Here is a 24,010-nt window from a genome sequence, read left to right as displayed (position 1 = left end):
TCGTGATCTTTTGTTGTAAACGAATACTCATATTCAAACGAACAAAGTGCTAGAACAAGAATACAAGACCGCTGAAGGTACTTTTACATCAAACGAATACAGAGTTAGAACTAGAGGAAGATAGGTGATCGAAAGAATGCCCTGTTCTACCTCTAGCTAGGTATGTGTTCATTTGATGTAAATCGACCCTAATGAGAGAACAACGCGGACTCGACGGCTAAAGTCGATTTATTACAGGGACTAAAGTCGATTTAAGAATATTTAGACTAAAATAGAACATCATTATTTCAGTTCAAGACTAGTATAGATCACCCTAAGTTGTACTAATATGATTAGTATTGGGTGGTATTGGTTAAACGGTTATTCATAAACGATAATAATATATGTATGTTAATAATAATAAATACAGTATTATTTATAAGTTAATAATTGGTAGTTTATTATTATTAAATCCCCGTAAAAGGAGAAAACACCCGGAAAAGAGTGATGATGATATAAGACACATTTCCTCGTACTTATACAAATCCTAGAATCCACACATTTCCTGTAACAGATAGGTATAATTACAGATTAATTGAATCACCACGGATATAACTTGATATAGATTAAGAAATAATTAGGTACGAATAAAATAGATGACAAACAATGAACATACACTACATATAACTATGTTGATGTAACATTTTCTAATTAAACACTGAACAAAAATAAAATACTTACCAAAATAGCGCGTAAATTTTCAGAAAACCACTATTTGCTCTATTCACTAGTACTTGTGCTTTTAGCGTAACGACAGACGGTGCTAATCATATTAAATTTACTGATAAACTAGCTTTTCCTGCGAGCTTTGCTTTGCTTTATAAGGTTTTCCCATGGGAATTTCGGGTTAATGGGTGGATTTCAACAAGTCCTAAAAAATCTTCATTTCCGTGGACTTTTTTATCTTCAGGTTTTTTATATTAGAAAAACGCTTTTATTAAAGTTTTTGTTAATGTTAGTGTTCTTACTAAATGGGTAGCCGATAAGTTAAAAACTTACCGAGATACGGGTGATTAAAAATTTCGTGCCACGGCGATGAAACATGCGTTCACGGCAATGAAACAAGCGTCCACGGCAATGAAACAAAGGCCCACGGCAATGAAACAAACTTCCACGGCAATGAAAGAACTGTATACAATGGAAATGAAAGAATCAATCCACTGCAATTTTTTAAAAAGACTGTGTGGGAAACGCAAACTTAGACAGATATGTATGGCAGAAATATTTGGATAGATATTGGAACGAAAGAAAGAACGACAGTATGTATAAAAAAATAAGAATATAGTATGGAATTCTCTAAGTAGCATTGTGGGGTCCGTATTGCGACGTATTAAACAAAATGTTTCATTTCACACTAATAATGTTCACAACATATGATAAACCTTACCTGTAACATCTATATTTTCATAAGGTATAATATCCAATTCGTATAATGTTCATTTTATGTAAAATTCATAAAATATACTATAATATGACAAAAAATCTGTGCTGAATCACACAACACCGGCAAAACACCTAGCACCAAAATATAAAGATAGGTGCGGTTAGGTGCACATGTTGGTCAGCTAAGCGTCTCCCTACATAGCGCCAATAATAATAACGCAGTCAAAACTCCTTGCACCAAAACCTAAACATAGAGCGTCTCCCCATGTAGCCCTGCTTCGCTTTTGATGAACATGTGCACTTAACCGCTCCTCCTCGCTTTTCTCGTCATCGCACCTATCTTTAGGTTGTGGTGCTAGAGGTTTTGATGCTGTTTTGTAATTTAACAGATTATGTGATATGATAGAATATTTTATGAACTTTATGCTAAATCATAGTATATTTTAATTGGTATAATAATATGAAATGTACATGTTATCATCATCAGCCTATAATCATCTAATGCTGGACATAGGCCTCTCCCAAGGAGCGCCACAAGACTCGGTCCTCGGTCTTCCGAATCCAGCCACTACCGGCTACCTGCCTAAGCTTGCATATTTTGACAGCTATGTTGGTAACCTTAGTCCTCTGACGTATAACCTCTTTTCTGATACCATCCATTAGAGAAACCCCAAGCATAGCTCTCTCCATAGCACGCTTAGTGACTTTAAATTGGTGGACCAGTCCCACCATCAGTATCCATGTATATGCACCATATGTCATAACTGGCAGGGCGCAATGGTTGAAGACTGTTGGATGCGCCTTTCAGCCTTCTTGTCGAAGTTGCTTCTGCCTAGCCGAATAGTCTGCCTCAGGTAGTCATATTATTGCACAACTTCGATAGTTGTCTCACGAACAAGTTCATACGGAGGCCTACACGGTGCAAGCAGCATTAAGGCCACTTAGCATCCAGCTGAGTTCCTGCAGAGATGTTTGTTCTATTATATTCTATTCTACTATCTGTGGGAAGTGTAAGTACCTGCACCTGGCTCTCTCGAATGGGACCTTTGTGCAATGTGCATATCCACAAGGTCTAAGCTGCCTTTCTAAGCTTGGAATATTTCCCACCACGCTGGTCCACAGCGGGTTGGTGGGTTCACATATTATCTAGATGTGCTAAATCTATAGGTAGATATGCAGGATACTTCACGATGTTTTCCTTCACCGTAAGAGTGATGGTATACATTGTATTTAAATTCAAAGGAACACATTGGTATTGGTACATATCAGTGCCGGAATTCGCACCCGCATCATTGGCGTGGGAAGCGGGCGCTTACCCGACTGAGCTACCACCGATCTTATTTATACATAACGTTCATTATAATTATGTTGTGATTGTTATTATTAATGTAATATTACCTATATATTTCTTTTTTATACGTCGCTATACGCACCCGTTTTAACGCACTGCAAAAAGAGGTAATTTGACTAGTCCTGTAGGTAATGACAGTGATCGGTATTACCTGTATTACAGGTAAAAGATGGTAAAGATATGTTACTTTGCCTAATCATACATACCACGGCGATGAAAATATAAGTCACGGAAATGAATAACCTGGCCACGGAAATGAATAACCTAACCACGGCAATGAATACAATTTATTTAACAAGACATGGCAATGAATTTTTTTTCATTGCCGTGGCTTTTTTTTCATTGCCATAGCAAATATTGGCCACGGAAGCCACGGAAATGAAAGCATGGCGATGAAAACCATGGCATTAAATATAAATAACTAAAAAAGTATTAACTATTCGAAGAAATAAACACTTTATAAGGTAAATATTTTCAAGAAGCTTTCTTTTGAATGCTTATTCTAGAAGACAAACTTAATTTTATAGAAGTTATATCTATCCACGGCAATGAAAGAAAAATTGTCCAGTCCCCAAAAATTTTACTGATTTTCACTATTGCGCAAAAACGCGGGCACCGATGAACCTCCTGCCACGTCTAGCAGTTAGGCGACACTTGTAAGAAACGATTAGCGCACTCAGAGGGGCACCCAAGTTCATAGGTAAAACAATATCCTTGAACATGTTTAGGACACGACGATGAACAGAAGTTCTGGGACACATGAATTTTCACTTACCGTTCGTTATATTCTTTATATATTTCAATAAATGCATTCCGTGACAATACTTTAACTATTAATGTATCAAATGAAACTAAGTTTAACTATCAATTTTTGGCCGCGGGAAATTCACCCTAATAGTAACCTATGTTAATGCCTAGTTTACCTCGTGTGGAATTTCATATAAATTTATCCATGTAGGTATACTATTTGTACACATATTTTCACGTTTGTAATACTAGTAGGACTCATCTCACTTCACTGGCTTGAAATGGCGTGGGTGGTGCTGTCGTCGCGTCTGGCTCTTTATGAATTAGGTCATTTATTTGGTGTTCACTTGGTGCTTAACGACAACAACCTCGTGGTATTTTGTTTGTCCTATATATGTATAGTTTTAATTATGTATGTAAATTTAAACTTCGGCTAACTACAGCCATGTCTCTAGATCTGCATCTTTCACTGATAAAATGTCTCAAGATTCTGCAGCTGCACAACATTCTTAATTAACCACACAAAACTTGGCAGAAAGACTAAGCTTAGCCCAAGCCAGTCTGCGGTAACTGCTTCTATAATTATCGCGGCTGCACTGTGGCAACTTTGACACTGCAATCCCACAAGTTTAATCAACATCTCAGCAGCTAATGTGATAAGTATTTAAGATTGAGACATAGTAGGCAGTAATACGTTTTCCTCCTAATTTCATGAAACATTTTCGAATGCAAAACATTGGTTTCTGTTCTTAATTTTCGTGAAACACGTTATTTACTAGCTATCCTTAAGTATAATTAACAAAGTAACAATATTTAGAATTTGAAGTTCTCATTTTGAGTACTTAAATGTTTTTAATAATGTTCATATGAGAAATAAAGTATCTTAAACCTTAAACCGGGTGAAATATACATTTATGCACCTACCTAGATGCCACAGATAAGAAACGATCTTAAGCTACTAGTTTTGAATCTACAGCAATGTTGTATTCTTAGAAACTCGTGAGGAATGGTAATGACGATCATTACACGGATCTGCGCCCGCAACACGGTTTCGTTATCGATATCGATAAATTATTTTAATGCTCGGTCCATCTAACACAGCGCCGTATACGGCTAATTGCCATATAGTAACGTTTATCTACATCGATAACGAACCCGCGTAGCGGAAGCTGCCATTCTACTGAGATAAACCACATTCATTCTCTCAACGTTTTCCCTTGTTCCAGCGGTATCAGTGTCAGTGGACGTGTGGACGCTGGTGGCGATCTCGCTGGAGCGCTACTTCGCGATCTGCCGGCCGCTGAAGTCGCGGCGCTGGCAGACGCAGTGCCACGCCTACAAGATGATCGCGATGGTGTGGCTGCTGTCCGTTGTGCTCAACTCGCCCATCCTCTATGTTTCTACGCTGCAGTCTATGCGCGGGAATGGTGAGTACATTAAGGTGCTGATTGGCGGCGAATGACATTAGGTTGTAGTCTAGCTGCCGTACTCAGAGTCATTCATTAAAGTGGAATAAAATTTATGTGAGCACAAATGGACGATTAGTCAAAAAAATATATTACGAACACTATCGTTAAAAGAGGTCTTTGAGTGCAGTGTCGCTATTATTTTTCGCGTCGTTGCCTGCTGCAATCTTATATCGCCAAATAATACATAGTTTCCTTATATTTTACTCTAGAGTCTCGGGAGTATTAGCGAAGAAAAGGAAGTGTGATGAAAAGTGGCTTGATTCAGGCTATGCTTAACGTTTCCTGCAAACATGAGATAGGCATTTAGGTAGAAAAATATGCCTTGCGTAATTCATGGGAAACGGTGCATAAAATGACATGCTCCCGAAAATTCCACAGTACACCTACTATCAAAGTTTATACAAGAGATCCAGAAAAATAAAGTTTATTTGTGAGGATTTGTTTTTTTGAGTCATTTTCATCTGTACGTAGATCATGTAAATATTTTTTTGTCAGCTTCACTTTAAGACCCTTATGTTTAATTCCGACCCTGATAATGAGAGCAATGATCCATATAGGTAGCTTTCATCAGTGACAGTCGGTTTAGCAATATCATTCTGGCTCGATAAACCTGGAGATTAAATTATGGAACATTTGATCAATTATTATAATTATTATTTCTGCATATTTACTTTATGTGATTTAAATATTACAACCGGCTGATAATTCAGTGTGTCTTTATACCTATATAAAGTTGGAATATGGTTCAGCAAAATTAAAGAATATACATGTAGGTATACAATACACCTGACAGTCTAAGCCCCAGTTTCACCATACTCTGTTACATCATAACAAGGGATTAGTTGTTGACTTTTGACACATCTGTCAACAATTTAATGACAATCTAACAGGGATGTTAATGATCTAACAGAGTATGGTGAAACTAGGCCTACATCGTTTTGTGTTCGAGATAAGAAGTACATTATTTCATATTTAGATTTCATGTGAATAATTCAGGTAACCTTCATGACCAATGATGTACCGATAAGAACTGATGATTGGTATACGAGTTTTAGAGTGAATGCTTATATTTTTTAATTTGAAACACTTACAAAAACAAGAAATACAGGAAACAATGCAATACCGTAAAAGGTCCAAAAAATAACACCAATAAAAAAAGAGCGTCAAAAAGATCTGATGATGATACCGGCGTTAAAATCTACTGCTATAAAAAGTTACGTGACAAATAAAGTTTCTATGGCCAATATTTGTTTTCCGCGTATTTTCTACTTGTATAACCTATGTAATGTAACTGGTTAAGTTTCCCTAAGAAATAAAACTAGTGTCCGTCCGTGCGATGCCGAAGCCATGTTTATTGATGAGCCAATTATTTTCAAAGTTCCTCTCCTCTTCCGTAAAATAAGGAAAAACAAACAGCTTTGACATGCCTTTCCATCTATAATATTGGCATCGATCGGGGGACTAATTATTGCGAGGCTGTGGGAGACTGGGGGATGTAAGGCATCATCGACGAGTTCACGGATGAAACCGTCATATTTTTGATATGAATTTTGACATGACCGACGTGAGCCTTAAACATGTCGTTGATTATTTTGAAGAATTACTTATAAGTTATCAGATAAACATAAATACAATGCTTAGTGCAATATTTAAACACACATCATGATGAATTCTGTCCTTTTTTAATCTTAATGATAAGTAGGTTTACTTATTTCTACTAACTGCAGTTTTTCCCGTGTTATTCACAAGTTAAACGAGTTGAAGTAAATGTTTGCGTTTACAGCAACATTAAATACTTAAGTACTTTATTTTAACGCTGTTGAACAGTAAAACATTTGCCGTTCAGCAGCAAACATTGTAACTGACTCTATTTTCTGTCGTAATCGTTATCACAAGAGTACTTATAGCCAATTTCGACAGACAAACAGTTTCTGATCGCTATATTTCTACATAAAAAAACTGCTTACTGAAAGTGACAGAATCTCCCTCCCTTCGTTACGCTGTATCGCTCTTGTTTTTTTAGTTACTGAATGTGTACACTAAAAGCATCAAACGGATGTAAAGAAGTGCTCACCTATCGATTTTTTTTATGATAACTACGAGAACATTTTTCTTGTTTCATATTTTAAGAGCAACCTTCGCAGTAATGTTGTTGATCAAGGAATTTTTCTAAAAATAAAAATGGAAGTAGAGTCCACATATCGCAGTTCGGTGCTATCTCGGCCACCCCGGACAAAATACTCAAATTACTTACCACAAAAATTTAAACAATATTTAACAGATATTTACCGCTGTCAAACGCCAAATTTAGTTTAAAACACTTGTTAAACAATGTTTAAAGATTTTTACAGATGATACCAAAATTTTAATCTAATACGTTTATCTACAGCGTACAAATGCCGCGAGGTGTGGGCGTCCCCGCAGCTGGAGCGCGGGTTCAACCTGGCGCTGGACGCGGCGCTGCTGCTGCTGCCGCTGCTCGTCATGGGCGCCGCCTACTGCCTCATCGTCAGGAAGCTGTGGCGGGGGATGCGCCATGAGATACAGCACAACTTCAATTGGCAGAATAATTGTGAGTCATATACACTTTCTGATGCTGTCAAATCAAGTCACCCGCTTTTCATTACACATATTTTGTACTCACGTGATAGGTCGCGAGCCGTAATGCTGTTTTTGAATGAGTAATGCAATTTGAAAATTGCGATTTCTTGAATCAAGATGTGCAGGTTTCCATAAATTTCGTAAGCTGCCACCGCTCTAGGGCATGCAATACCGCAATACCGGTATTGCGTAATACCGGGATCCCGGACAAAATCCACGCTTTTTCAATACCGGTATTGAAAGTTAATACCGGTATTGAAGTAATACCGGAATCGGACATTTTTTAGGCTATAAATCAAGCGATTAAGATATAGTTAGCCTTGTGCTCCTATATACTATGAAAGTGCACTTGTTTTCAACCGTTACATGCGGTTTTTGGCCTTTGGAAACCTACTTTTTGTCCATGCGTTCTAAAATTTTAACTCTAATACTCAATTCTCGTAAAAAATATTACATAATACAGAATTTGATTGCTTTTTCTTGTTGTATATTGCCCTATACGACCTTTAAACAAAATATATGCCATTTATAACAAGGAAATCTAATACCGGTATTAATACCGGGATCCCGGTATTGAGTACTAATACCGGAACTCAATACCGGTATTGAAAATATTACCGGTATTGCATGCCCTACACCGCTCCTTGAATTGATTTGTTGTTAAAATTATTGTCAGTGTAGTTACGAAACTACTTGACATATTGTTTCACAACATCATTTTACAAAGTTTGCGCGAAGCAAGCACGTTGTGTGAAATTACGGGATAAACACGAACAAACACTCTATGGAATCAAGGAAAAGCTAAAGTTTACAAGTCCTTAGAGCTTCTTCTCAACTCAGCGAGCAAACTGTTGCAACAAAATTTTGTACAATTAAATTTGCATGCGCGGTGTTGAAAAGAAGCCGCTTTGCGTATTCTTGTTCTGTATTTAGCTCCCATAGTAATGCAGAGAGGTATAACTAAATAAAACAGATATTTCGTCACCATGGAATTATCAAAATTGGTCCATAACTGGCAAAAAATATATCATACAGACGAATTAGAACTTACTCTTTTTTTCGAAGCCCGTTACTAATACTCTTCCATCTTGTACCCGTTGCAAAGTTTACGTTTCCGGAATCTTGTCTTACTATAAATGCCTGAGCGTCAATGTACTTAGAATGTACTTTGGAACAGCTTTGGAAACACGTGTTGCCTTCAATGTGATAGGTACCAAAATGCTATTACAAGTATTAGACCACAAGCCTTTGATTCCTCGTTAGTTGATGGATCAAATTAGTGTCCCAGTGGTTCATGTGATGTAACTTGCCAGAACCTATTCAGTTTATTGGAATATGGCAGTTGACCTAGATCTCAAATAGCAACACTGGTACTTGTGGAAATTGGGACCTATTGGTAAAACAAATTGTAATTTTGTACACAATAGACCGCATTGTTCTATGTTTCCAATTCTGTTTTTTGTTTATAAATATTTGTACTGTCATTGATTTAAGTACATAATTTAATATTTGGTTATTTTAATAACCTTAATAATGGTTGAATGTGAATATATTTTGCCTTTATAAAGCGCAGGTCACACCTCCAGCCGGGATAATTTCACCTCATTCATCAAAGTGTAAATGACAGCTTATAAATCATTTCGGGTTGGACTACCACTTTTGGGACGCTGAATCAGAATCTAAGAGTTATTTTTAAAATTATGAACAGGTTAAACATTGAGTAAATCGTAGAAAAGTGGATAATTCGAGGCCCATAAGATTTTTGCTTATAACTCGAAAATTATTATAAACTCGACTAGTCTGAAAAATAAATATTAAGCAAAGTAACATCCAGTCTTTAAGTATATTAATTAATTCTCACAGTTCTTAAATTATATTCTGCGGCAACTTTTTTGACGACCGAATGGCGTAGTGGTTAGTGACCCTGACTACTGAGCCGATGGTCCCGGGTTCGATTCCCGGCTGGGGCAGATATTTGTTTAAACACAGATATTTGTTCTCGGGTCTTGGATGTGCCCGTAAAATGGCAATAGGCCCTCCCCCTATTACATTGGGACTAACATAACACTCTGGCGAAAAGTGGGTGCAGCAATGCACCTCTGCCTACCCCGCAAGGGAGTACATTAGTACAAGGCGTGAGTGCGTGTGTGTGTTTTTTTAAAGTGACAATAGTTCAACATCCTGTAATTTGAAAAAAATATATATCCTTACAGTAACTAATCCCCGAAGGGGTAGTTAGAGTTAGGTCGCAAGTGAGACCCAATTTCCTCAATACGTTTTGTTATCACAAAAACTTTGCAAGCTGTATTGCCAGAGCTCTGTGGTAGAAGTGGGGTGTTATTTGCCGAGATATTTCTTTTGCAGAAACTCTCCATCTTGTTCGTATATTGTTAATATAACATATCATTATCTATCTTCCGCCCACGAGCCTCGCCAGTAGCTTGTGGTGTGGTTTGCGGTTTTATTAGGGTTATTGGTTTTCAATTAGCAACCAGTTAAGGCTGCGTTCTCAGTGGGCTAACTGCAAACAACTGCTCCCCGTTAATATGTGCGCGTAATCTGATACGCCACTAATTCACACGGTGCACAGTTTTCCTACTGGAAATGATTGGAATTTATAATAAAGGTTGGGTGCACGAAAATTAACGTTAGTTATTTATATTTTTACCACGAATTCAGATAGCAATTCGTGAAACCAGTTTTAGGTCACAAAATTAAATGCCCTCAACAGTGTAAACCAATTTATCTTGCAAAAAATAGATACTACGAAGTCACTATTGCCCAGTTGCCCCTTTCGGACCGCTCCAATACAATATTGCGGGTAACAAAGTCGAGTGTAACATTCAAGTTCAAAATTACAAATTTATTTTTAGTTGGTCGCCGCACCGGTCCAAATATTATACATGTCAAATATTATAGGTATTATTTTCTCACACTTTTAAAGCTGAGTACTTTTACACTAAAATGTATTGTGTACGTAATAGTTCATTGTGAATTTCTAATCCAATCCTTATCTTATCATTAAGTGGTATTGCTCGAGCCAATAACGACTCTTGTGAATGATTAGAATCTAGAGGTATGTTACAAAAGGCAAATCAACAACCGATGCCGGTACTGCGTTAATTAAGCACATATTTGACGCCTGGGAAGACCATCACGATGCTATTGGAGTCTTCTGTGATCTATCGAAGGCGTTTGATTGTGTAGACCATCAGACTTTAATTTCGAAACTGAGATACTATGGAATAGGAGGAAAGGCTTTAGATTTGATAGTTTCTTATTTAGACAAGAGGCAACAAAGGGTCGATATTAACAATACTAAATCACAGGGGGCTCATGTAAAGATAGGCGTCCCTCAAGGATCTATTCTAGGACCATTTTTATTCCTCATTTATATTAATGACTTGCCTTTTATGGTTGAAAAATTGACTAATATAGTTTTATTTGCTGATGATACTTCTTTGCTTTTTAAAGTTAAAAGAAGTGAAAATAATTTTAATGAAATTAATTCTATTCTATCTGACATACACGATTGGTTTACCGTTAATAATCTTCTATTGAATTCTAAGAAAACGAAATGTATTAAATTTACACTGCCGAATGTTAGACAATGCGATACTAACATTATTCTAGATGGGAATAAATTGGACCTAGTTAATGATACTGTTTTTCTTGGGATGACTATAGATTCAAAGTTACAGTGGGGACCTCACATTGAAAAATTGGCTGGAAGGTTGAGCTCCGCAGCTTTTGCTGTACGGAAAATTAGACAACTGACCGACGTTGAAACCGCCAGATTAGTTTACTTTAGTTATTTCCACAGCTTATTGTCGTATGGCATTTTGCTTTGGGGTAGAGCCGCTGATATTGAAACTATATTTGTATTACAGAAAAGAGCCATCCGCTCTATATACAAACTAGGTTCCAGGGATTCATTGAGAGAACTATTTAAAGAAATTAACATCCTTACAGTTCCATGTCAGTTCATTTTTTCCAATTTAATGTATGTACGAAAGAATATTTCAACTTTTGATACAATTGGCAGTAATCATGACATTAATACTAGGAACAAGCATAAGCTGGCTTTTCCAGCGATGCGTCTGGCGAAAGTTAATAAATCGTTTTTAGGGTACTGTATTAGATTTTATAATAAGCTTCCAACAGAAGTTGCTCAAATGCCAGAGAATAAGTTTAAGTGTTACATTAAAGAGAAACTCTGTAAAAAAGCTTATTATAAAATTGATGATTACTTAGAGGACGTTAATGCATGGCTGTGATAAGTAGTTAGCTCTGCTCATATTATTATAATAATCATTATTAAGCTTATAAGTACCTATTGTATACCAACTAGTTTTAAGTCTTTTTTTTGAAAAGATGGCTCAGGAGTTTCTTGCCTCCGTTCTTCTCCTTAGACAGAAAGAGCCCCCCCTTATCCGAACGGAGAGTAATTTGTAAAAATTGACGTTCATCAGAAAATTTTATATTTGTACGATGAATAAAAAATTTTGACTTTGACTTTGACTTTGTTTACACAAACCACAAGTTGTTATTATAAGACTGCGTTTTCAGTGTGAATATAAACAACTTTTCAGTCCAAACAACTTGATAATTTTGTCAAACTAATCAAGTGACAATCTTTAAAATAATTACTAGGTGGTTTGTTCATTTGACAAGGTAAAAAGGTTTATTCGCTGCCATCTTTAGAATCAGAACCATCGAGTTGTTTAGACCTAACTGTACAATGAGAGGAGATAATTTAGGGTACAGTACGGTCAGGTGCAGAGAAACCTGACCCCCCTCTCATAGTAACAATGCTTCTGAGTGGGGTCAGGTTTCTCTGCCCCTTACTGAACCTCCTTGTTAGGCAGCAAAATTAAAAAAATATATATGTCCTTAACATCTAGTTCTGTTACAGTGACGGGTCAAGCGAGCTGCAAGAGTTGCCAGACCAACCACCTCCTGCCGGCCGCGGAGCCCGTGCTGCCGCGCGCCTCGCCGAGCCTCTGCTACAAGTCGCTCGACACTTGGAACTCCAAGATACTGCTCAGGGTACATAGTTAGAACTTGTAGGACAGATTTCAGATTCACCTGGAACTCCAAAATACTGCTCAGGGTATGTAGTTAGAACTTGTAGCACGTATTTCAGACTAGCTTTGAGGGAGACTGAGGGACAAAAGGTTTTAAGGGGAGATGCGGGGATAAAAGTCGCCTATATTTTAATTAAATGTCCTTACTTAGGTTTAGGATAAATTTTATCAAAATTTTAGCTGTACAATAGTAACTAAACAAACATAAAAGCTGTTGACATAAGCAAAAACTTTATTGTAAAGTAGCGCATACAAGCTTGCTGCTCTTTCTTGGTATGCAACGAAGAAGAGCCTTACGCAGAAAACAAACTTCATCATAATAGCAAACATGTTTGAAATGAAAAAGTTAAAATGTTAATGTTGAGTCGACGTCCTCCGCATTCCTTCTAGATCGCATTGTTTAGTGAAAGCTGTAGAGTTTGTAGACATGTCGTGAGTTTGGGTGAGTGCTGTGCTTCCTCAAACAAGGACTTTGTCTACTTTAACTCCTTTGACTACCTTTGAGTTTCCGCCTAACAACTATTACATAGAAAGCATGTAGGATGAAGTATATACATACTTACAGTTAACTATACAAACTTGATCAATTTGAATATAAACATTAATCGTTGGTATGATAAAGGCATTTAAATTAGCTCTCTTAGCGCAAGTTTGTTTTAGTCTTTGCAGGTATTGCTTCCTGTGAAAATTTATGATAAAAGAAAACCTAAGTCGACTCCATTCACAATGCAACTTTATATTTTTACGGCCCAGCTGAAAAATAACGTTGCGTTGTTGTGACTTTAAACCCCGGGATAACCACTGAAAACCGATCCCGGTCCAATTTCCGGTTGGGGATTAAATATTTACCCTCCACATCTGGCCTTGGATGAGTCCGATTATGGCAATAGATTGTTGTGTATGAAATTATACAATACATACAAGAAGCTTTATTCCGCATGCTTCGTTTTAATAAGTATCCTTTGTCAGGAAGAATGTATCATTATGCTGGACAAAGAATTTTAGACATCGGTTCAATAGTTTTTGAATGTACTTATATTTCTAACAAAGATACATGAACGTATTTTGTATGTTGTTAAAAAATATTTTTAAACGTGAAACGAAGAAGATCACTTTTCCGTGATCATTGAATAAACGAAAACTCGTATTCAAAAGAACAAATAGTTAGCCTAGAGAGAGAATAAAAGCAGGAACGCTTTGAAGAGATATAGATAGACATACCATTTCAAGTTCCATTTATGTACAACAAACGAACATAGCACCAGAGTTAGAACAAGAACATTCTTTCGATGCTTGTTTGTACTACAACCTAGAACTCTTATGTACAACATTGTAAAAATCTATCCTTATAATACACTCACGGGCAATGAAAAAAATCCAGTTTACAAATCGTCGCCTCTATTGAGACCAAAATGTCTCCAATTTAAAAATTAAAATTAAATTAAGAATTTCTTAAAATATTTACTTACGTTTTTAGTTACCAACATTCTGATGCGCTGTTAAATGTAGATTGACTTATTTACTTCAATATTGCAGACGGCATGTCAAAGAGATTATTTCAGGACGAGTTTAGTATGAGTTGACGTCGACGTGACGGATGTGCGGTAGACAAAATACCTGATTCGGTGCTATTGTCACTGAATCTTTTTCACTGCTCTCACATTAGTATACAATAACAAATACGTATTTCCTCACAGGAGGACGAGCCGGCAGCCGAGGCGGACGAGAACAACGGCACGCAGACGTACTGCATGCACACGGCTCTGGAGCTGGACTTCCGCCACGCCGTGCGCTCCACGCACATCGACAAGAGCATCGAGGCCAAGCGGAAAGTAAGACCACCCACCGAGAAGTTTAAGTAATAAGTAGGGACATCTCACACACGGCCAGTCGGCCCCGTCGACCCCAAAGTAGGCAGAGACTGTAATATGGGTACCGGACAGCTGGTACCCATATCTACACGGATACATAGATATATATTATATACTTAATTATATAAATATTAACCCAAGAAGACCAGAGTACAAATATCTCTCTTTTAAACAAATATCTGCCCCGTTATTACCTAACCAACGTTTGAATCCACCAAAAATCGACACTAAAGTCGTCGTTAGGGAGCCACGCTACCTCCTCTAAATCAATTTACGTAAATTAAATAATTGCATAATAGAGATAATGTAGTATTAATAGTTAAAATACTATCTGAGAAAGGTTCAGATTTTTGCACAAGGATGTTTGATTCCCATGGAGTTGGGTTGCCCAGTGAGCAACGTACAGAATTCAACGATACAATTATTACAACATTAACAGAGTTTATAAAGGAATGGTAAAAACGCAATGATCCTTTATATCCCTGTTCTCACCTCTGAAGGTTCGTTTGTTAGATGGAGCTCATCTATTATAGCTGTAGCCATTCGTCACAGCAGAATCCTGTGGATTTATTATAGCGCTAAACCTTTTGCTATTTCTAGTGCGAATATTATATGAAGGAGAACTAGGATTAAATCAAGTTAGAAATAACTTGAAGCATTTAGGTGATTTATAAAAATACATACATTTTTAGTCAGTAGTTCTAAGGAAATTACATTACCGACAAGAATCAGAGAAAAAGCGTTGACATTTTGTTGAAGAGTTGTTTGTTTGTTTACCTAGAGCTGTTTCCTAAAAACAAGTATATTTTTAGTGTTCCCTTTTATTTACTGAAGGATACGAAATTTTCGGAGAAACGCTTGAGGACAAGCAACCTCTGCTGTTTTTTGAGTTTTCTTTCACCAATCACGTAAGTACCTACCTACCAAGTGGGTATAATGCGACCTAAAAATACATACAGTATTTTCAGAAGTCTTAGATAAAAAAAAAACAGTTTGGATGATCTGAGTCACACTTTCGGCATACTATTGCACAACCCCGTATTTATAGTTTTTTCTTGTTGCAGGTAATAAGGATGCTATTTGTTATAATTGTGGAATTCTTCGTATGCTGGGCACCGCTACACGTGATCAATACCGTATGTTCATTAATTTTGTGTTTTACAGAAGGAATACCTCAAAATAAACAACGACTAACTATACTTTGTAAAATATAACATGAGCCCTATGACATTTGATTGACATAATATAAGTTAAGTTTCCTTATGGATAGGGCTTATATCGGTGGGATAAACAGAAGCGAGATGAGCTATAAAATAGGTAGTCACCGTAAGTGGGACAACTGCCTAAATCAAGTGTGGAATTCAAGTTGACAATCGAAACGAACCGTACTGGATACTTCCACACTTCAGGGTTATGAGGGTTATGCGATGTATCGTGAGTGTAACAAATATTTCACGCAGCCGCAACATTTGATGTTGCAGGTCATATAAAAATTTATATGGCTCAAATAAAAGAAAGCTTTATTTCGAACATAAAAAATACTGCTACATGTTTGCTTAGATTGGATTTTGTTCTGCGTTTGATTAAATAGAGTTTGCTGTTGACTTACAAGATATTTGCGTCCAATAAGCGACGCGACGCGACGTCTGTAAAAATCTTCAGAGAAATGTTGTGAGCACTTAGTATCCTCCGATTTTATTACTATGTACCGTGTAAGAGCTTAGACTTACCTTCTTAAAAGATTTAAGGTATATTTATTTCACCATAAAAAGAATGGAAACATCTGTGTTGGGAGACAACTTACATAGATGGTGAACTGCGTTAAAGACTAGATTTATTAAAAATGTACCGGTCAAAATAACATTTTTATTTTGCATAATGAAAGAAATAGTAAACGTAAAACCTAAATTGAGTCGCACACGTCAGATATTCGCCGCTAGCTAAAAAAATATCGCGAGTTTTTGAATAGGCCTCTAATGGTGACGAATAGTCCAAACAATTTTTACAAACATAATTTCTTTACAGATATACTTGTTCTACCCGGATGAGTTGTACCAGCATATCGGATCAAAAGGAATCATTCTGCTCCAGCTGTTGGCCTACTGTTCGTCTTGCTGCAACCCCATCACCTACTGTTTCATGAACAGGAAGTTCAGACAAGGTTTCATCACTTTGTTCAGGAGTTGCAAGATTTTTAGGTAAGTAAATACTATTTGGCGGGATAACGCTAGATATTATCATTGTATACTGGGGTTATAAAACTGAATTTATTAGCAAAAAGAGGTTAGAAATTCAGCTCCTTTATGATTTTTTTTCTACTCTATCTATGAATCTTGAAAAATTGAGACAAAGACTGTAACTAAACGTCTTAAATAAAATGTCTTTTTGTCATGGCAAATTTTATAAGGAGGCCAGAAACTAGTTCTATTGATTTATCACATTCAGGTACATACAGAAATGTCAAGTCAAGACCCACATTGAGATTTCCGACGCAAAACATCTAGCCAGCGATCAATTACAGCAGAAAATCCCACTATCATCATCAATCTAGCCTACCCTCTATTTAACCACGGTGCTATGCATCCAATTGAAGCCCTGACCCACAAAGATGGGTGTTATCTTGTATGAAAGTATAATTATATGTGAGACTGATTTGTGTTTGTAACAAGGACAATTTACAATGTTATTAATAAATTTATTTGTTAAAAAAATGACTTGACCAAAATCTATGCAAGCGTAACGAGAGTGCGAGAACTACGCCCTCATTATTCATCAACATCATCATCATCATCATAAGAAGCTCGTAATCACCATGGGACAAGATATTATCCCTCTTTAAAGCCCCACTACACTGTTTTTCGCCTTCCTCCAACCACACCGGCAATTTGTCATCGTCGCACAATTAATCACAACGTTCGAACACTGCGACAGCTCCCAGCGATCTTGGATGTTTCTTGTGCACGTGCCGCCTCAGAACGTAAAAATTGGACGAGTTTCAAAGCAGCTGCAACTGAAAACAAGCAGCTACTTCTGAACGCATCCAATACGTGCTCAGTTGTAAACTCAATTGCTTTAACACAAAGGCTGTTTTCAGATGCTGCGTCCCAGATAAGTTGGATAATGGAAAGCCCCCCACCCCACAGCCGTCCAGCCAGGATATGACAGCGTGTGTCATTAGGGGCAGTCACACCGGGCGCACTGGTATGGTTTTTTTTTGTTATCTGTCGTATAAAACCCGGAAAATGGTATTGCGCCTGGCTGCTAATGGCCACCGCATGTACCTACCTAATAATTAACATTTAATCACATTCATGTTATCAACGATCTAGAAGACAAAAGCGTATCATTTCGACTGTGGTATTGAGTTATATCGGCGACATTTTGATAATGTTGTATCACTTCGACTAAACTTTAGGCGCTTTAGCATTTCACGGGGCTTAAAACTATCGAAAGTTTTAACATCTATTTGGAGTTAGGGAGAATTATGTGGTACCTAATAATAATCAGCGAGATTATTTGTATGAAAAGGCACTGGTGTCTAATTAGACTGTTACTTAATTTTCCTGGAAAGGTATTTTAAAGTATGTATAGTAGACGTACAATTGTACATCCCTTAAATAAACAGAATTACTCGTGTCGGTAAGTTCTGTTTTCCTTGTAACAATGAAAACAAATTAACATACAAAAACACCACTCTCGCTCAAACAGGAAATTCGCCTAGAAAATTGAGTTGAGAACTACATCAATATACCAGATGGAAAGGTAAACAAGTATAAGTAAGAAACTTTCCATAATCCATCAGAAATTATACCGATAGGGTCCGGAAAGTACACCTAATTTAGCGGATGGGTTTGTATAAATATTGTGAAATGAATGATGATTTTAGGAAACCTGTAAGGTCTATGTAACTTGGGAATGTTGCAATAATTAATTTAATTATATTTCCCGATTAAAAGCGGTTTCAGACTAGCGTACTGCGCGACTCTATCAGCATACGAGCTAACCCCTGCCCGCGAAGAAACGTGTTATAACGCTCGCTCGTATTCAGCAATGAAAAAGTTCCAGTAACAAAATATTTTTTTTATGTGACGTTTTTATTTGGTAGTATTCTGATGCGCTGTTAAACGTACTTCAATATTGCAGACGGCGTCATTAAGCTTAAGCTAGCCTTTTCCGTTTAGGGGAAATTTTGTGCTATCAGCTATGTCACTGGAACTCTTTCATTAGTCGTGAGACTCGTGAGTGCAAACTTGACCTTATTTATACGCTAGTCTGAACCCATCCGGGTAATAACTCTAGTGAATGCATTGTTCAACAGAGCTGGAGGGGCTGGAAGTGGAGGAATGTGTTTAGCAGCGGCTCCTGCTCTGGCTACGCGGCCACGCCCCCCGCGCCCGCCCCGCGCCCCGCCGCGCCCGCGCCGCCCAGACCTACAACCCAGGTACACTCGCACTCATGAAAGAAAACCTATTAGCACAGACCTCTATTATGTAAATGTACCCTACTAGTATTTTATTGTAGGTACCTACCTTTTAATAATATAACTCACACAACGATTGGCTGGAAGATTTTGTTTGTGAGAAGTTGATTTTGGCACTACCCCGTCCTTGTATGCCTTTGCACGGTAATTTCTGATGTATTTAGACTGTGTTTTGTGTGCAAATAACCAAAAATGGGAGCGTAGAACGCTTCATCCACAAATACTCATGTAATAATATTTGTACGCCCCCAAAGGGGAGGATGTAGCTGTACTTATAATTTGTAATAACTTGCCATTTACCTACATTCATGCAAATAAAAATATTCTATTCTATTCTATTCACAGTTGATTTGCTGTAACGCCCACACATTTGGTTCGTAGTTTAGACTACGACCTAGCTAGGGTATTATTGTTTGTTTAGACGAAAAATTCGGTGGGGCGGAACGTTGGTTATTACATTGTATTATTTAACTATGGATAAAGCGTTACAGCATCAAACAATTGCGGCACAATCTTTTTATTTATTTCCTTTCTTTCCACGTTGCATTTATTCATGTATCAGTCGATACACCATCAGCCCTCCCCAGCCACAACTCAGCCTCCGGTGACAAACCCTAGTCGTAGCTCTATATAGGTAATTTTGTCACGACACGCTGAGAAAAATTCCAATGGTACAGATTTTAATTTAAGCATTATTTTAGCAAATAACACTACGGATGTTATGTATATTCATCATCATCCTATTGCTAAATATTTACTTTCTTATCGAAATTTCATGCATGAGTTGCTTCAGAAGAGCGAGTACCTAAACTCTTCTTATTTTTAGAACTCATCTTAGCCCGGAGGGAACTTGATGAAAAATTCTAAATTAAAATGGAATTCAGCACAATATTCTCAATGAAATTCGAATTCTCACTTTTTTACAGTGAAACAAAGGCTAAGTAAGGTAATACCAATAGATTAAAATACAAAGGATTTCGTGAGATGATTTAAACCCTATTGAGCCATGCTGTGAATGAGAAATACTGAATGATAGGTATATATTATTTGGTCTGGATTTTAAAAAATCAACAATGTATTTATTTTTGTTAAAGAAGACGAAAAGTGCTGCCGTTCGTTGATATAAAATGTGTCAACGGCATGAGTCAGAATCAATGAGCCACTTTGGACGACGAAAAATATTAAAACTTTCTACATTATGGGACCATGTTTCGTTTTCATAAATAGGTATTTCTATCGATGCTGCCAGTCTGCTGAGTTAGGTTAGGTTTTATTATTTATGTTTTCGCTTGGATAATTTATAATACGAGTGTCCACGCCACTACTGAATAATCTGATATAGACGTGGTGCTGCACGCGTAGAACCCAGTTTTGCCCCATATGCCCCATAAATTGTAGTTCCTGCTTTTGCCGTAAGACTTTAGTAGTGGCGCGGACTTAATGAAAAGTTTCACCAGTAAAGGCAAACAAAGTAAGTGATGATGATTTGTTCTTCATAAAATGCGGTGCCTCAAAATATGGCGTCGCGTAGTCAACACGTATTTTGCAAAAAGCCATTGAAATTATACCATTGGGAAATATTTGCCAACGACCAAGTCCTTTGAAGCTATCCATTTAATTAAATCAAATTCTACTTAATACGTCTTTTGAAGATGATATTACGACAGAAATTTCGTTTCAATTTGTGAAATAAATTGTATTATACTAAGCGGATAAGATATAACTCACCACACGCACCACTCGTGAAGGGATAATATAATTGTATCAACTTCTAAAAAGGTTTAAACGAGGTTTAACGGGTGTTTGACATGATATTTGGCAGCGTTTAATATTTTTTACGTGTGTCTAAATAGTTTTTGTGATAGTAAAAAAATCAATATGCAAAAAATACCTTCGTAGGTAAATTAAAAATATATTCCCGCGCAGTTCAAAATGTTTTATTTATTTTTTAAATGAGATAAAGTTATTAATAGCACTTAAAACATGAAAAATCCAAATATTTTTGTGCAAATATTCAAACGTTATCCGTAGCTATCAGATATCAATTGGAAAAATAGCTGCATCCTATCATTCTATAACCTATTTTGATTTCGCCGAGGGAAGAGAGGAATACGAAAGGATTTTTATTCGTTTATCAAATTTACTTCGATATTTTGCCGTTATTGATTTTTTTATTGCATATCTACTATCTTCACGAGTGGCCAATCCAAAACAAATAATTTATATTACATCTGACCCTATGTTTTAATCGTTTTTTGCGTCCATCAGGTAATAGAAACCGGCGAAGAAGGAAGCAAGTTCCTGTATCGCATCACGTGGGCACGGGCAGGCATGCGGGGCTCGCAGACACGACCACTATATGAGTAGCCGACCACACGAACGTAAGTACAACCCGGGTATAAGTAGTATAAGTACAAGTACAACCAGACCGGATTAACTTAATATCAGAGGCATTACCGCCACGGCACCGATACATTAGCAATCAATAACATGTTAACGTGATGGCAAAAAACAAATACGCCGTTTAGCTACGCAAGTGTCACGTTAATCCGCTACGCTTGGACGCTATGATATCCGTTTGACAGACGTCAAAACCATGCCTTATATTTGTCGTAAGAAAAAAAACTTTAAGTGACATGACTCAGAAATATAGAGAATCTTCTTAAACATCTACTGTTACCGTGTCGTAAATGTTTCATCTTACTTATAAAAGTACCTTACAGTACACGTCATGTGCAAATGGCGGTTTTAATAATTTATTCAAAGTGAAACAGAACTCGCAGACAACGACATTTTAATACCCTAGAGTAGTCGCGCCATTTTTTGTGACGCGAGTGCTCGCGTGGCGGCATTTTGCCGCCCATTTTAAAATGTATTTTTTGGACACTTAATAATTACGAAAACTTATAAATTCATATTATTTGAATAAAATGAATCATATGGTATTAGAAAAAGTAATATTTATAGTTTTTATATTATAATTATTCAATATATGAGCTATCGTTCATGCTTTGGGAAAAAATTTGATCTTTTAGGTATAAATTTGTCTTAAGCCACACAAAATCAACAAATCTCAAAATTATTAAAAAAATTAGACGTTATCGTCATCTACAGCATTTATTTTAGCAACACAGTACTGAAACATGAACACAAGGTGTTCGTTGCACATTAACTTTCTTCATGTATTGCACCCTTTTTTGACCTGCTATTTTTCTTATATGGACATAGTTATACGCATGTACCCTCTCTTCTTTAGGGTGTTTTTTGTTGGTCCGGTGGTACAAAACGGGAGATTTGTACCACCGGACCAATAAAAAACACTTATGTACTGTCCATATGTAAGATTCTATTGTTATACGTGGTGTAGTTATAAGCAGAGCTATTTTTTCCAGGTAAATTCTTCGTAAAATTAACTTGTTAGTAAATTAACAAAGTTATATCGTAAATCGAATGTAAACTGAAATAGACACATACCTAAATTAATTTACATTATTATTACCAAAAAAGACTGAAAAACTAACAATATTTCATAACAATTGTAAAAAAAAAAACTTTAATTTCACTGACGCGAGTGCTCGCGCAGTGAGCATTTTGCCGCCCCGTGCGACACACTCTCTTCAATTCTCTCTTCCTGCTGTAACCTGTGCACTGAATTTCTCCAAATTTACGTAACATGTAGGAGAAGACCGAGAGGGCAGCTACATGGACGCTGGACCTTGAGGAGTGTATAGTTCACAAAATAATAAACATTATTTGCTGAGGGCGGCAAAATGCTCATAGCGCGAGCACTCTAGGGTTAACTAGATGGAGTTTCAGTGCAAAAGAAACGTCTCGACAAATAACACTCTACCACTGAGCTCTTATTTTGACTTAGGTATTTTGGATAGAACATTTGTGACTTTATTTATTGGTACAATGGATCATAATAATATTGGTTTGACAGTAAACAAAATGCAAACTGTTTTTTGCTTTGTTTTTGCATGTGACACAATCATCTTCTTCGTATATTGTTAATATAAGCTCACGGGAAAATGTAGATCTATGACGCGTGTCGTTCTACACAGTTAATAATTTAATGCGGCGCCCACACTCGCCACTTCAACAATACATTGACTAAATGAGTCCATTATTTCAGGTCCTGGTGAAAATTCCTACGACGAGGCAGTTGATGTGAATACTCACGTGTTGATACATATGTACATTATATACATGGAGTCTGTGAGTCGTTACACTAGTGACGTCAGACTATTTGTGCTCGCTTGAGTGATGTGATGAATACTGACAATGAACAATGGTATGTATATTAATCCGTGTTACAAAGACTGGTTGTTCTATTGTTAAGTTTAAGTAATTTTATTGTACGGTTGTAAGTTGTAAATATAGAGCCGATAACATAAATCGTCATTAAGCATATAAAAAGTTAAGCTTTACGTGAGTACTTACTCTTCTGGAGCTTACATATGAAATATTAGGTAGGTACTATGTTTTTGTTAATAAGTTTTCAAGTTTTATAGTTCTTGAGTGATTACCTACGGTTGTTAATTTGTATGGGTATTTTAAAAATATTAATTAGGTATTATAATTACTGACTCTTATTACAATCCATCAAATCCATCTTACTTAACTAGGTAGATATTTTATGATAATTCTGAGAACTGTACTGTACTTTATTTTTTTGTTTCCACCTTGTATAAATTAGATAGATAGATATGTAACTAACTCAATTTATGAGATCCAGCAAATATGTTAATGAATTATTACTTAAATAGTTTCCGCAATAAAATTGGCATAAAAATATTTATCTGAAAGCATTAATTAGTGTCTATAGTAAGTAATATCATTGCAACAGTCGTAATTAATGTGTCACTGCAACTAGGTCTTTCGTGAAGTTGCCGAGTGGATGCGCGTATGAATTTCAAGAGTCTCTGTGTAAATAGATTAGCTATGCTCCGGCGGCGAAGGAAAATACAAACTGGAAACCA

The 24,010-nt window shown here is 36.7% G+C and overlaps 1 protein-coding gene across 1 annotated transcript in view; it reads left to right on the top strand.

Annotated features, from left to right (window-relative positions):
- Positions 1-24,010, top strand: part of LOC105381922 (gastrin/cholecystokinin type B receptor) — a 28,766-nt gene extending 4,756 nt beyond the window's left edge. The window contains exons 3-12 of the mRNA XM_048625117.1: positions 4,747-4,947; positions 7,379-7,561; positions 12,506-12,639; positions 14,375-14,509; positions 15,613-15,684; positions 16,574-16,746; positions 17,643-17,749; positions 18,867-18,989; positions 21,297-21,409; positions 23,164-24,010. Of these exons, the coding sequence (XP_048481074.1) occupies positions 4,747-4,947; positions 7,379-7,561; positions 12,506-12,639; positions 14,375-14,509; positions 15,613-15,684; positions 16,574-16,746; positions 17,643-17,749; positions 18,867-18,901 (1,040 nt within the window). The 3' untranslated portion in view covers positions 18,902-18,989; positions 21,297-21,409; positions 23,164-24,010. The remainder of the gene's footprint in view (positions 1-4,746; positions 4,948-7,378; positions 7,562-12,505; positions 12,640-14,374; positions 14,510-15,612; positions 15,685-16,573; positions 16,747-17,642; positions 17,750-18,866; positions 18,990-21,296; positions 21,410-23,163) is intronic.

This window comes from Plutella xylostella, chromosome 13 (genome assembly GCF_932276165.1).
Source record: "Plutella xylostella chromosome 13, ilPluXylo3.1, whole genome shotgun sequence".
NCBI lineage: Eukaryota > Metazoa > Arthropoda > Insecta > Lepidoptera > Plutellidae > Plutella > Plutella xylostella.
This window is presented reverse-complemented; position numbering and strand designations above follow the sequence as displayed.